We start from the raw sequence: 14,441 nt of genomic DNA on the forward strand, positions 1-14,441 counted from the left end.
GTTGATTGAATGTGGCTAAACAGTTGATTTGCATAAGGAAGACCAGAGCCTTTGTTCATAATGTGTTGATCATTGAAAGCGCCAGTTAAAGGTGAATGATTATCATTTCAATTAAGCGAGTTCCCTGTCAGGTTTTAGACTGGGGTTGAAAGGCGTTCACAAATATTTTATGTTACCAGGCGCGGGTATTTTTGAAGCATATCAGGCCACAGTCGCCAGTCAGGAACGAGCTTAACCGGGACTAGCGCTTCTCTTATTTTTAAGGACAGCGGACATTCGACCCACCTTTCATATTTCTTATTCCATTCTGACGCTGGAGAGAGCGGACAGGGTGGCGGAAAGAGATGAGATCGCAGCCTGGAAAGGGTCATGGGGAGGGATCCAAGTCCCAAACCGCGCTGGGGGGGGGATTCTTACCTGACTGGATGTGTAAACTGTGGCTACTCCCGGTACGTTGCGGTAGCGATAGTCGCAGGTGAAACTCGCAGTTCGGTGTTCACGTCACTCAGCTGCTTGAGACATCACCGCCTGAACGGAGCTCTGCAGCCCCGTGCCACCCAGGAGAGAGAGAAACAGCTCCCGGAGCTATTGCTCTATAAAACCTCAAAGCGTTCTCATAATTACTCGCGTTCCGACACGAGCGAGCGTCCTCCGAGCCGAAAGAGAAGATCTGCTTAATATGTTCGCACCCCCCGGAGAGATCACACCTCCGCTCCCCCCCCCGCCCCCCACCCCCGCGACACGCATAAACAGACTCCTCGTCTAATAATGTTCTCCGGCTTCTGGGGAGCAGCCATAGAATATATTATCTAATCTGTATTTTTTTTTCCCGCAGCGTACGTGCGATCGCGAGCGGTCTGGGGGCGGGGCTTGGCTTTAGCTCCGCCTTGTTTCGAGCGCGGTTCCACTTCCTGCCGCGCTTTCCCTTCAGAGGCTTGGAAAAGAACAGTTAAGTCTGAGAGGTGTTTTAGAAGTTTTTTTTTCTTATCTCCTCTTGACTGAATAACTGACCATTCTCAGTGCTGAAGGTTCGTGCAGTGCCCAACCGAAATTAAAGTTTACTGGGAAACACGCAATCGCAGTATTCAGAAATCATTAAGAAACTGCTCCTTCACTACTCCTCCACTGCACCTCCACTGCACCTCCTCTGCTGCTCCTCTTTCTCTGCTACTCCTCCAGCTGCTCCTCCGCTGCTCTCTCTCTCCAAACACCCGTCCGTGAGCGCTCTCTCTCTCTCTCTTCACAGCAGCGCGTCCAGCTCAGACCTCAGGCAGACGCCGACAGGCAGACTCACAGCTGCCCGGCGTCTGGATCGCGGCGGCCGCGCCCGCTCCCCCCCCCTGCCTCCCCGAGCCACCGTAAACTCACCGCCGTTACCCAGACCTCTCCTCGGGCCGGAGCCGAGCAGCTGTGCCCACAGCCCGCACCAGACGCTTTTACAGCCTCCGCCCCCCTGCCGGGCGCCGCGGTGCACTGGGGCATGCTGGGGAAAAATTGCCGTCTCGTTTCTTTCCCTAAAACTTTTCCTTCGCGGAGATCGCCTCCGACCTTTATGGCTCGCGGCTAGTGTGTTAGCGTTCAAACAGAGCGCGCTTTAGGGCACTGCGCAAAACCTTCAGCGCTGAGAACGGGCAGTCTGTTCGGTCTGTACCCCACGGCAGCAAGAACAAAAAAGGGTAACAGGCGAAGACCCCCCGCCCCGGACGCTCCCGACCCCGAGCCCGGAGGTCCTCCTGGCGGCGCCGCGGGTCCCGTTTCGGTCGTAAGCGGCGGTGTGAAGCGCGCTGCGTTTCGGTAAAGGCCTTATGAGCGTATAAATCAGGCCCCGCGATCGTGAACACGCTGCTGCGCTCCTGCGGCACACAGCTTCAGCGAAATGATCCAGGCCACCGGGGAAATCTGGAGACCTCCAACCTCTCGCCCCACCCCCTTCCCACACACACACACACACACACACACAGTGCGTGTGTATATGTATGTATATATTCAGTGTATGCTATATGTATGTGTGTAAATCATGCTGAAAGTAATGAACCGGCAGCACTGGAAGTAATGACATGAAACTGGCTTCACGTTAGCCTGCTTCGCAAGAGCAGCATCAGCAGAGCGCTGCGGTTAGCCCACGCCCGCCGCGGGCCGTAGCGCGCAGCGTGAAACCAGCAGCAGGCTAACGGCGGCGGGGCGCTAGAAAACACAGAGTGACACGCAGCCGCCGGGGGCTCAGTCTGTGAAGAGAGCGGGCTGTTTGGCGGGAGGAGTACGAAAGTTTAGGTTACGACGGTGCGGCACCACCACCGCCACCTCGCTCGCCACAGGCCACGCCCCGCTCGCCACAGGCCACGCCCCCCGCTCGTCAAACGCCGCAAGCCTCACAGAGACGGGCTCCCAGCAGTCTGACGCCGCGTGCGTTAATGAATATTCAAACGTTGATGGCGGATTCATTAGAACATCTGGCACTCGTTAAACCGCCTCGGAAAACAGTCCTCTCCCACCGTTCAGTTCAACTGCGCTAGAAAAGTACAAGGCGAGGATCTCCACGCAGGTCAGATAGTGCTCTGGAGGAAAGCGGAAATGCGATTGTTCCCCCCCCCCCCCCCCTCTAAGACTGTCCTGAGCAATAGGGTGGCTCATTTATCTGGCCCAAACTCCTGTCTGCAATCTGGGATTCTGACCCACAGCAGCAGGGAGCTGAGAAAAGATGCTCTTTTTGCGTGGTTTCTGCTCTTAAGTACGTTTTATTTTATCGTTCCCTTTCCCTTTGTCTCACTGTTCCTTTGTTCTTTTATTTGAAAGTGACTTTGAGCTGTAACTGGGTCGAGCTGTGTAACCCAGCAGTAAATGGTGTCGAGCTGTGTGCTGGTTGAGCTGTAACCCAGCAGTAAATGGTGTCGAGCTGTGTGCTGGTCGAGCTGTGTAACCCAGCAGTAAATGGTGTCGAGCTGTAGCCGGGTGGAGCTGCATCCTGGCAGTTTTGCTGCTGACCTCTGACCTTGTGGTTCTCAGAAGGTGCGTCCATCTGTCCATCTCCGCTCGCGGTCCAGAGCTCGCGTCTCCCAGACCGACATCAGGGACTCGTACCGGCTGAAGCTTTTGTCTGGCAGCGCATACCTATTCACCCTGTCTCCCTACCCTCCTTCCATTTAAATTCCTATTTTTGGCTCTATAATTAATAATGTTCTCAGGTCATTACACTGATTTTCAGGACTTTGTTTAGGGGGGGTTCAAGGGTGTTATTTTCATTACATCTTGGTCATGCCTTATTCCAAACAACGGAGGGAAACTGGAGAACTGTGGCGAGCCGCCCTGTTGTGTTTTCACTGTCTGACTGCCACTGTCTCCTCCGTTTCCACCACAGATGCATTCAGTCTCATTAACAGCTACCAATCTGTTTTGTTAGAACAATCAATGAAGACATTCATTCACTAAAGTCTGTGAATTTCTGTATCACTGCCGTCTTTTACTAGCAGTAGTGTGTATGAGTGTGTGTGTGTGTGTGTGTGCGCATGGGACAGTGTGTAGATGTGTGGTAGAAACGGCCCTGCTCTTTCCAGTGTGTTGTATATAATGGGTTTGATGTGGCGGCCTCGCTGAGTGTGTAAAGCGCATTCCCATCACATGACGTCCTGCACCTGTGATGCTGAGGCGCTGCCCCTCCCCCCCCCCGCAGGTGAACGGGAAGGACGTCTCCAAGGTGACGGCGGAGGAGGCAACGGCGGAGGCCTTGCGCAGCGGCGGGGACCCCATGGCGGCGCAGGTCCCGCGACGGAACCCCGCCTCCCCGGACGGCCATGGCAACCCACGGGACGCGCGGCTGGCGGACGTCTGCACGCAGACCGACATCACCTTCCAGCACATCATGGCCCTGGCCAAGCTCCGCCCCCTCACCCCCCCGCTGCCCGACCTGTGTCCCTTCCTGCTGTCCGACAGGTACCCCCCTCCAATAAAACACACAACTTCTGTCTGACAGGTACCCCCTCCAATAAAAACACACAACTTCTGTCTGATAGGTACCCCCTCCAATAAAAACACACAGCTTCTGTCTGACAGGTAACCCCTCCAATAAAAACACACAACTTCTGTCCGATAGATGGTCAGGATTCAATCAAATTTCGTCCTTAACATTGGAAATTGTTTGCAAATTAGTGAAAGTTTTGCCTTTTTCTTCCCTTCACAAACACAGTTTGGTGAACCTGCCAGTCTGTGTGAAGAGAGGTGACTGTTGTCTGTGTTCCATCAGCATCTGCCCTTCACTTTGACTCCCAAGTGAACGCAAGCGTCACACTTAGTCTTCACAAACTCGCAAACCTGACACCGTGTTTGTGAAGAACAATAATTGGAAAAACCGCCATTTCTTTGTTAGCCGTCGAATCCAGGCCGCTGCATTCAGAAACGCTCTAAATGGGTCTTCACAGACTATTTAGACTGGATTTTTTAGTCTCTTTTTAATGAGGGTCTATTACTCAGTTACACAGATTAAAAGTAATTATCGTGGGGAAATGGCCGGGCATTTGCTAATGGCATTTAAACGTTTGTCTACGCATGCATTTTTCATTACATCACGCATTAAAATGTACATTGCATTGCGGAAAAAAAGAGCACGGATTCAACAAAAGAAGCACTTAAAATACTCCATCATTTATAAAGAGGAATAAATTGTGGGCGCGAATACGTGGAGCATCGCAAAATATCCGCGTTTCCCGGGGGACGGTGGCGTGTAAATGTTGTTTTTCAAGGGCCTTCTAAATGAAGCTGGAGTTAATGGAGGCTGTCTGGAGGAGTGGGCATTTCTAAGTGGGTGATTGATATCGCCCCGACCTCCCACGGATAGCTGACCCGCTTCGAATTCGTAATTCGCCTCAATTTTTCGTATTGCGCTCGGACGTGCAGGTGGAGCTCAGGGTGTTTTTTTTGTTTTTGTTTTTGTTTTTGTTTTTTTTTTAAAATCCAGCGATCGGATTTTGTTCTTTTTTTTGCGCTGGTTTCGCTAGCGGCGGCGTGCTACTCCGGAGGAACAGCTTGAAACACAAGGCCCGGGCGCGCTCCACACCGAGCGCTTTGACAGCTCCGGCCGATGTTCAGACAGCACGGGGAGCGACGGACCTGTGCTTATGCAACTCATCCTCACAGCTGCTGGGGAGGGATTACTGTCTAGACCTGAGTGAAGCCGTTTATGAATTTATTTAACCCATAAGGTTTACTGTCTACAGTTGAGTGAGAGTGTCTGAAATGAATTAAATACTTTAACCCACAAGGTTGCTGTGTAGACCCGAGTGAAGCTGTTTATGAGATGTTTTACTCTGGCTTCAGACAGATGAAACATCACTGAGACTGTATTTCCCCAAGATTGTGAGTTTAATCACCCCCCCCTTGTCTCCGGACAGCTGTCACTCACTGCAGACCGTGGAGCAGGAGTTCTACGAGGGCACGGAGTACCTCTCTCACACCCCCGCCAGCGGAGAGAGGGCGGACGAGTTCGAGTACGAGGTAAGCGTGCGCAAAGAAGTGTAGAAGGCCGGGTGTCCTGCTCATTAGCTCATTAGCTCGGTTTTGTTTTCTCCCCGCAAGCCAGCGACTTCACATTGAATCAGCGCAGGAAACGCTTCTCCCCACACACACACACACACACACACACTCCCATCCGCTCTTCCCCGGTCCCTCGCTGTCAAAGATGCGATAGCACCCAGTCGCCCCCAAATCGCCCAATCGGAGCTGCTAATTTACCGGCAGGTCTCGCCCGCGCGCTCGGGTCCCATCTCCCATCTCCTCTCCGCTCCCCAGGAATAGGTGAATACCCAGGGTGATGGGAGAGGGACGGGGGGGATGGAATTGTCAGAGCGGGTGATGAGAGACAGGAGGAGGGGTGGAATTTAAACAGGGTGATAGGGAGCAGGGACGGAGGGGTGGAATTTAAACAGGGTGATAGGGAGCAGGGACGGAGGGGTGGAATTTAAACAGGGTGATGAGAGAAGGAATGGAGGGGTGGAATTTAAACAGGGTGATAGGGAGCAGGGATGGAGGGCAAACAGAGTGAGCACCTCTCTCTCTACCTCAGAGGATAGGGGTGATACCGCCGTTCTGTAATGTCATCAGCTTTAAAATGGCGTCTCAATTTCACGGTCCGACGTTCTCGCTGATGAAATGAAACGGTTTGTTCTTGTCGCCATTGTCTACATAATAATTGGATCATTCGCATGTATACCTAGTTTAATTTCACAGCGATAATGGGGAGCGGGGGGGGGGGGGGGGTTCTGCTGATCATCCACAATGAGGTTTCTGATCCATCTCCTATCTGACACATTTACGGGCTAATGTGATCGACTGACCCGTATCAAAGCGTTTCCAATGGCTACCAGTTGTTCTCCATTTCAGAAAGTTCTTCGGCCCTTTCTGAGCGATCTTACGTAGGGTCATTGCTGCGGTCTGTGGAGGCTGGATGGCAGATACTTTATGTCTATCTCATGTGAGGTGTCTGGTCTTCTAATGCCCATATTATCTCGTTTGGGTGGGTGGACGTCTAGGTCTTACTGCTTTTGCCTCACTTCTGGCCTGTAGAAGAATCCTGATGATTCACCTAGTCCCCTGTTCCCCTCACAAGTAAATAGTTTATGCTTGTATTTTGACCAAAGAGAGATGCTCCCCTCTAACTGATACTTGTGCTGTTGGGGTACTAAAAATTGATGTAGCAATATCATGGTTTAGCCAAGCTCCTGAAGTCACAGGAAGAGATGTTCAGTCCCTCCCAACACCTATGTCCTTGGCAGACCTTCAATTCTACAGGCTTCAGGCTTTTGTCACCAGGATGTGGAGTTGCATTAAATTTCCCCCCCTCCTTCCCCATAACCACAACCACAAACACGCCCGCCACACTTTTACGATGGAGTGAATTAATTTTAAAAAAGGAGGGAAACACGAGCGCCCTGCGTAGCCGCGGAAAGCGTTCATTAGCACGGATTTTATTAGCGTTAGCGTTTGCAGGGACGCCCGGCAGGGTTAGGGCGGACGTGCTCGAACGTGCTAATCGGCCGAAACGCAGAGATAAAACCACCCAGACGTGGCGTAAAAACGCTCAAACCGGAGCAGAGGGGGGAACGTATTTCGGCTGCCGCGGGTCGTCCTCGGGCGAACCGACAGTTTTACTTTGTGTGCGTTTGAGCTCGTCTAATGTGTGTAACCCTGCCAAGACGCGCGACTAAATGAACTCCTGAGTGTTTCTCCCTCGGGACGCGCGGCTTCCTTCAGCAGTACCGTGGCATGTTTTTTGAGGACTGTAAGTGGTTTTTGAGTAGTTCGGTATGGCCAGTAGCCCCGCCCCCTGACTGACCTGATGCTTTGCAGGAGGTGGAGCTGTGTCGGCTGAACAGCCAGGAGAAGCTGGGCCTGACGCTGTGCTACAGGACGGACGAGGAGGAGGACGCCGGCATATACGTCAGCGAGGTGAGAGCCTAATTATGCGCCCGATCATTCACCCGTGTAGCACAGCTGCCTGCTGACTCGTAACCGTTCACTTTCGAAGGGCGTCCCACGATCTCCATTCAGCGCCCCACTGCGCCACACCGCCAATGACATCGGCTTTCCAACAACACCGAACTCGATTGGGCTGCCTATGGAAAGCCTAAGGTTTACATAAGGCTGATCCAATAGAATGCTTTGTGACTGTGCAGCGCTGGGCCCGTAGCTGTCTCTCTGTCAAACCCCTGCTGTGACTCCCCTGTCATTACCGTAAACGGTCTCCAGTTTCCTTTTGGGGGTCTGATAAGGGGCACGCTCCTGTAAACCAGCCGACGAAGAGAATCCGGAATCGCGGCAGCTGCCCTTTCAAATACAAACCGCCTTTTCAGCATAAAACCAGCACGAATTATACGTGAGCGCAAATGAAAAATGGCGGCATCCTCAAGCAAAAGTCTAGAATTTTTTTGTACTTAAATATTTGTGGCAAATATTGCATTATTCGGTTCTCAAACTCTCAAAGTATCTTCCGGCAATGTGTTAACTCTCTGCGGCAACCGACACTGTTCCTGGAGATCTAACACCCTGCAGGTTTTTCACTCCAACCCTAACAAAGCACGGCTCCTTCAGCAGCTGGAGATCTCATTGAGCTGCTAATTAGCAGTCAGGTGCGCCAAATTAGGGCTGAAATGAAAACCTACAGGACGGCAGATCAGCAGGAACTGGGTTAACTGAATCTCGTTATGTTTTACTGAAAGAATAAAAAACGAAGGCTTAAAGTTTTCCAAAAATCTGCGAACTCAAAAATAAGGGTAATGTGCTATAGCTGATGGATTGAATTCCACTAAAAGTTCGAACCTGTCAGAACCTTTTGGGAGATGTTAAATCCCTGCCGAGGTCCTCCGCCATTTTAAACAGCGAGGCGGGATGAATCATACTCGGAGAGTGAGGTGCCGCCATCTTCCCCGTACTGTTTAACTGCGGGTTTTTAAATTGGTTCAGAGCGGCGCCTTCTAACGGCCTACGGAGTGGAGAGGGCGCTTTCATTCACACCTCTCACCACGCGCCGCAGGCCCCGTGGTCTCAGAGCGACGGCTCTCTCTCTTTCTGAAAGACGGGCGTTTCGACGGCTTCCCGTCGCTGGGGGGAGAACCGCCGACGAGGCCGGAGGGCCGGCGAAAAAGTCGCGAGTGGCGGCGGCGTTTCCGAACGACGGCGAACGGCGAAGCGGGGGGTTGCTGTTTTTTTCGACGGCGGATGAAAGGGAAATGGAAATCCGCCTCATTAAAAATGCATGCGTGCAGATCGCATTCTGGTGCTGGCTCTGAACATATTTTTTGTCGGTGGCGTTTGAGGTTTTTTTTCATTCGTTCATTCATTTATTTATTTTTTATTTTTTTATTTTTGGAAATGTTTTATTCTTCTTGATCGTGTCTTTTTGGAAATGATCATCATGAAGAAGCTTGAAAATATGAAGTAGGAAAGCGGGATATTCACACCAAAGGAGGTGTCCGTGACAGACATTCGTGACTTGGTAGTAGTCGTAGCAGCAAAGGCTTTTCTCTTGATTTAGCTGCTGGTTTGTAACCGAACTGTTTTTGAAGAAACGTCCGCCTCTGTCCTTTTTTACCTGACGCAGGTGGGCCAGGACAGCGTCGCCGCCAGAGACGGACGCATCAGGGAAGGGGATCGAATCTTACAGGTAAGGAAGCATCTCCCAGCCAGAGACCACATGTTATTTTAGAGGTCACATGACATTAACACCCCCCCCCCCCCATTTTACTCACACCCTCAGCGCATAAGCCCAGAGAGGTATATGCTGTTAGTTAGTGTGTCACCATTTGCATCATCGCTTACTGCATCACCAGTGATACAACACCATATGCCTATTTGTGGTGTTTTTTAAAACACACATTTTTAGGGCTTTTTCAGCTTTATTGGGCGGGACAGTGTAGGAAGACAGGAAGAATGGGGGGCAAGAAAAACAGGCTACGCCACAGGACCCCCCCCCTCACATTTGAGAATTTTGACATAAACATTTCTACACAGCAAAATGTTCAGCGTTTAATTAACTCCTCTATTGGACTCATAGGCACGCTGTTAGAGTTGAAATAATCTGTGAATTTTATTGTGTGAACGAAGGTCGTAAGACCCCTGGTCTAGGGGAAATGAATCACATTGAGTGGAACAGGACCTGGAAAGGAATGAATGCTCCTGTCTGTGTTTTTTTTTTTTTTTTTTGGAAAGATAAACGGCCAGGACGTCCAGAACAGGGAGGAGGCGATGACCGCGCTGTCCAACGAGGACTGCCGAAACATCCTGCTTCTGGTGGCCAGGCCTGAAATACAGGTGAGGCGGAAAACTAGGGGACCGCTGTCCCGAAGGGGGACGGTCCAGGGGTCCGAAAAAGTACTAGTCCTGTGACGTGTTTCTTTCACCCGTGAACTCAGCCAGCTGGCTTCACTAATTAGTTCCTCCTCCTGGCTGAAGAACTGTACTAATCAGCAAATCCAGGGGGCGATTGGAACAAAATACTGGGAAGGGCTCCTAATTTCTGAACTAGGATTTTCCACCTCTGCCTCCACCTCTGTCAAGTGAGATACAGGTGAGGGGCGGCGAGGGGGGCAACGCAGGTCGTGCGAGGTACAGGTGAGTGAGCAGGGAGACGGGCCAGCGAGATCACGGGCCAGACAGAGGGCCAATGAGATCACGGGCCAGACAGAGGACCAGGCGACAGAATTCACCCCTCAAACCCGCTTCACGCGCAAAGAGGATCGCTAACAAGGCGTCGCGCGCGAGAAAATCCGACAGAGCGGTTGGCATCTGTGAGAGTAGATTTAGCAAAGGCCAGCGATAGGCGGAGCTCTGGAGAGGACCACAGGGTTGGTGTCTCTCTGTGATTTATGTTTTTTTGGAGCGGGAGAATAATTGGCGTCAGGCTGCGCAGTGACTGAACGGGAACGGTCGGGCTCCTGACCGCCGCTGTTCTCAGAGCGTCCGGCAGACTTTGTTTCCCTTTTAATCAAAACCAGGTCCGCCCGTGGGAACCGCAAATTTAAACCTCGGAAGGTATTTATTGGAATTGAGTCTCGATGTGTCTTCCACGCTTAATGACTACAGAAATGGGAGTGGTGCTTCAAATCTACAGACTCCATAAACCATTGAAGATATACAGCTGAAAACTTCCAGTGTCTATTCACCGGAAAATAAAGTTGGAGCGCTCCGATAATTAAGAAGACTCCTAGGCAGAAATAATTGCTTTAGTGTGGACTGCATTACTGAGCTAGGCTATCCACAGTAATAACCTCTGCACAAAAAGCCATAATTTCTGCCTACTAGTCTTCTTCATTATCAGAGTGCGCCAAGTTTATTTTCCGGTGAATAGTCATTAGAAGTTTTCATCTATGTATTTTTGGTGATTTATTGGAATTCCTTGAGTTTTGGATAGCAGAACCACGGTTGAGTGGGAAGTTCAGAAAAATAAAAACAACCTCTTTTGTCTCTTACACAGTTGTCAAGAAGGCTGTTTTTCTTGCCAATGTCAAGAAACTTAACTTTTTTTTGGCATTCCTTATTAGCAGCAGTACAAATAGTTATGTTTTTGTATTTGCGATGGTCCCACGATGTAGCCCTTGGTGCACTCTTGCCTCGCCATGGTCCAGTTTTGTTGAAGTGGGTGTTCCTGGTCCATATGTTCGGAACTCCCCAGCGCCCTAACCTTTGACCTGCCCTCTTAACCCTTCGACCTGCGCACTCTGTCTCTCTCGCCCTCAGCTGGAGGAGGGGTGGCTGGACGACGAGCAGGGCCGCTTCCTGGAGGAGCTGAAGATGGAGATGTTGGAAGAGCAGCGGGAGGAGGAGGACCAGCACACGAGCAGCGGAGAGCAGCAGGTGGGTTAGGGGTTCAGGGTTCGCCTCCCGCTGAAAAGCTGCGAAGGTGGTGCGCTCACAGATTCTCCAGACTAACTGGACCTTCAGCTCCTGAGACGTGTGCACGACCACGTCTTGTAATTTACACAAAGCGTCTGGACAAGAATGCACGAAATTATGTGTTTCTAACACAGAAGTGTGCTTTTCTGGCACTGACACATCGCACACAGCAGGAAAGTGTATGTTTCTGGATGCGTTGTCCGCCCCTTCAATGCACCTTTTCATGCAGCGGTTGCCGCTGAACAGACGCGTGATGGACAAGCAAGCGGGCCTACCGTCAGCCAGCGATGATTAAATAGCTTTTAGGCTCAGACGTGCGGAATCAAAGCCTTTCTTTATTCGGGTGAAATGTCCGGAGTTTGGAACTGCTGTGGAGTTTAATGTTAGTGCACAGCAGCTCAGTGTTCCACCGTTAATACACGTGAAATTATCTTCAGTTTTAACGGCATGTTCAATTGTCATTTCTGGGGAATATAACCACAATTTGAATCCAGTTTACTGGACCTTTAAGCTACAGTAATACATTCCAGTTTGATGCATTGCTATATTGCATTTCTTTAGCAGATACTCTTAAGTGCCCTCAGTCAGAGTTAAAAACGATCAACAGTACAACAGATAAGAGTCACTTAGACCCTTAATGTCACCCATCACCCAAATTATTATACTTGCATGCGTGCGTGTGTGTGTGTGCGTGCGTGTGTGTGTGTGTGTGTGTGTGTGTGTGTACTGGGCTGTGATGAATAGAAGTGGTCTGTTCTGCATTGGGGAGATGCGTGGGAACAGTTTGCCAAGTCATAGACACGCATGCACGCACACACGCACACGCACACACACACATTCAATAAATGTGCATAAATTAACTGAACTCTTATCTACCTAAGGTTTATTCAAAATAAAAAAAGAACCTCAGGTGGCCTAATGCATTTGGCCTGTACTGTACTTAAGTCTTTAAATGCTGAAAGCGTGGGCACCTGGCAATTGCAGCTAAGCCATTGATTGAAAATGAAGAGCTCAACGACAAAGCAAATGGTAACAATTCAATTCAATGTTATTGTCATTAACACAACGTGCACGCATTCCAGTGTTTTTACCTTAATTTTGGCCGTTAAACCATGCTTGGGGCAGCAGTTAAACCATCAGCTTAAAAACACAGTTCCCTTCATAGCGTTATTAATATAAACCTCACCATTTAAATGGGCCAGGCCTTTAGGTCTGTTTAATGTTTTTTTTCCTCCAAGAACCTACTTCGAAATACAAGTATGTGTGGATTAGGACGGTGAGCATCTTTACAGTATGCAGCTGGTAATGTACCATATGTCCTTGGCACTTTGAATTGTCTGAACAGACTGCAAGGCGTGGTGGGGGAATCCGACGACTATCTTACTAATTAAAATAGATTTTTGAAGTAAGAGGGTATTATTGTTAGCTTGCAAATTAATTACAGACTCCCTCTTCATCTCTTGATTACGCGATCCGCGTTTCAAAAAGAAACTCGGTACAGTTGGCATAACAAACAATTAACAGCAGTCTAAGTAAAACAAGCCGTTTACGGAGTGATTGACAGCAAAAGCAGACAGACACCAGCGGAGGGATTAGAATAAGGTTGCCAGATAGGGGGTTATCCACCAGATGTGGGGGATTTTTGGGAGGAAAAAATGTAGTAAAAATCTATGTGGATCAATGGTACATGGGGGGAGGGGTTTAGTAATGTACTGGCAAGTGATAACTCAAGCATGTGGCAACATTGAGGTGATGTAATATTGCCGATAAGTTTGGTCATTTGGGCCACACTTGTTGCCATGAGTACTCAGCTAAGTTGGGTGCCAGAACGCATTTGCGTTTGTTGGACTCAGACTTACCGAGCCTCGCCTGTTCTGCATCCGTCTGATTTCAGCCCAAAGGCTGTGAGGAAGAGGATGATGAAGAGGAGACCACCACAGACGCGACCACCCGTTCCTCCAACACCCAGGACCCGGTGGAACCGGAAGCGGAAGCGGGGCCCCCATCCTGCGCGATGGAGCAGGAGGGCATGCAGCGGGAGCTGCGCCTCCTCAGCGAGGAGCTGAGGAGCATCGAGCGCGAGTGCCAGAGCATCATGCAGGCCCGCCGGCTCCGCCTGGCCCGGGACCCCGCCCCCGGCCCCGGCCCCGCCCCCGCCCCCGGCCCCGCCCACGCCGACAAGGACAGCTCCAGTGCCTACGACACGGCCGAGAGCTGCCGGAGCACGCCACCGCCGCCGGCCCGCCGCCGCTCCCCCGACCGCTCTGCCCAGAGCGCCGTGAGCGCCGCCAACCTGAGGAACCTGAGCAGGACCGCCGCCCCGCCCGCACCGTGCCTCTCCCCGAGTCGCCACGGCGACGTCCCGGCGCCCGCCCGCCGCTACCAGAGCTCCGCGCACCTGGTGCAGCAGAGTCAGCTCGGCCTGCCGACCGCGGGCCGAGACCCGCCCCCGCCGCGCGCCGAGTGGAGGGCCCAGCGCTGCCCGGCCCGGCGGCCCGCCCGCGACCGCCTCCTCCGCGAGCGCGCCCTGAAGATCCGCGAGGAGCGGGGCGGCGGGGGCGGGGGCACCACCACGGACGACGACGCCGCCAGCGAGCTGAAGCTGGGCCGCTACTGGAGCAGGGAGGAGCGCAAGCAGCACCTCCTGCGGGCCCGGGAGCAGCGGCGCCGGCGGGAGTTCATGGTGAGGAGCCGGCTGGAGAGCCTGAGGGAGAGCCCGCAGAGCGGGGGCGAGGGGGGCGGCGGGGGCGGAGGCGGGGGCCGGAAGGAGGTCTCCATCCTGGAGCTCAGCCGCAGGAAGATGATGAGGAAGCGCAGGCGGAAGATTCTGGATAACTGGATGACCATCCAGGAGCTGATGAGCCACGGGGCCCGGAGACCAGAGGACACCGGCGTGCACAGCGCCTTCCTGTCCGTCACCACCGTATGAGCCCCGCCCCTTCCTGTCCATCACCACCGTATGAGCCCCGCCCCTTCCTGTCTGTCACCACCGTATGATCCCCGCCCCTTCCTGTCCGTCACCACCATATGAGCCTCGCCCCTCTCCTGTCTTCACCACCGTGACC

At 52.0% G+C, this 14,441-nt stretch overlaps 1 protein-coding gene across 2 annotated transcripts in view; it reads left to right on the plus strand.

The window, feature by feature from the left end:
* The window catches only part of pdzrn4 (PDZ domain containing ring finger 4), a 32,094-nt gene extending 17,663 nt beyond the window's left edge, over positions 1–14,431 (plus strand). For both annotated transcript variants that reach the window (XM_064319214.1, XM_064319215.1), the window contains exons 2-8: positions 3,668–3,927; positions 5,382–5,484; positions 7,336–7,434; positions 9,086–9,148; positions 9,694–9,795; positions 11,221–11,337; positions 13,271–14,431. In XM_064319214.1, the coding sequence (XP_064175284.1) occupies positions 3,668–3,927; positions 5,382–5,484; positions 7,336–7,434; positions 9,086–9,148; positions 9,694–9,795; positions 11,221–11,337; positions 13,271–14,305 (1,779 nt within the window). In that variant the 3' untranslated portion in view covers positions 14,306–14,431. The remainder of the gene's footprint in view (positions 1–3,667; positions 3,928–5,381; positions 5,485–7,335; positions 7,435–9,085; positions 9,149–9,693; positions 9,796–11,220; positions 11,338–13,270) is intronic.
* The last annotated feature ends 10 nt before the right edge of the window (positions 14,432–14,441 follow it).

This window comes from Anguilla rostrata, chromosome 19, assembly GCF_018555375.3.
Source record: "Anguilla rostrata isolate EN2019 chromosome 19, ASM1855537v3, whole genome shotgun sequence".
Taxonomy (NCBI): domain Eukaryota; kingdom Metazoa; phylum Chordata; class Actinopteri; order Anguilliformes; family Anguillidae; genus Anguilla; species Anguilla rostrata.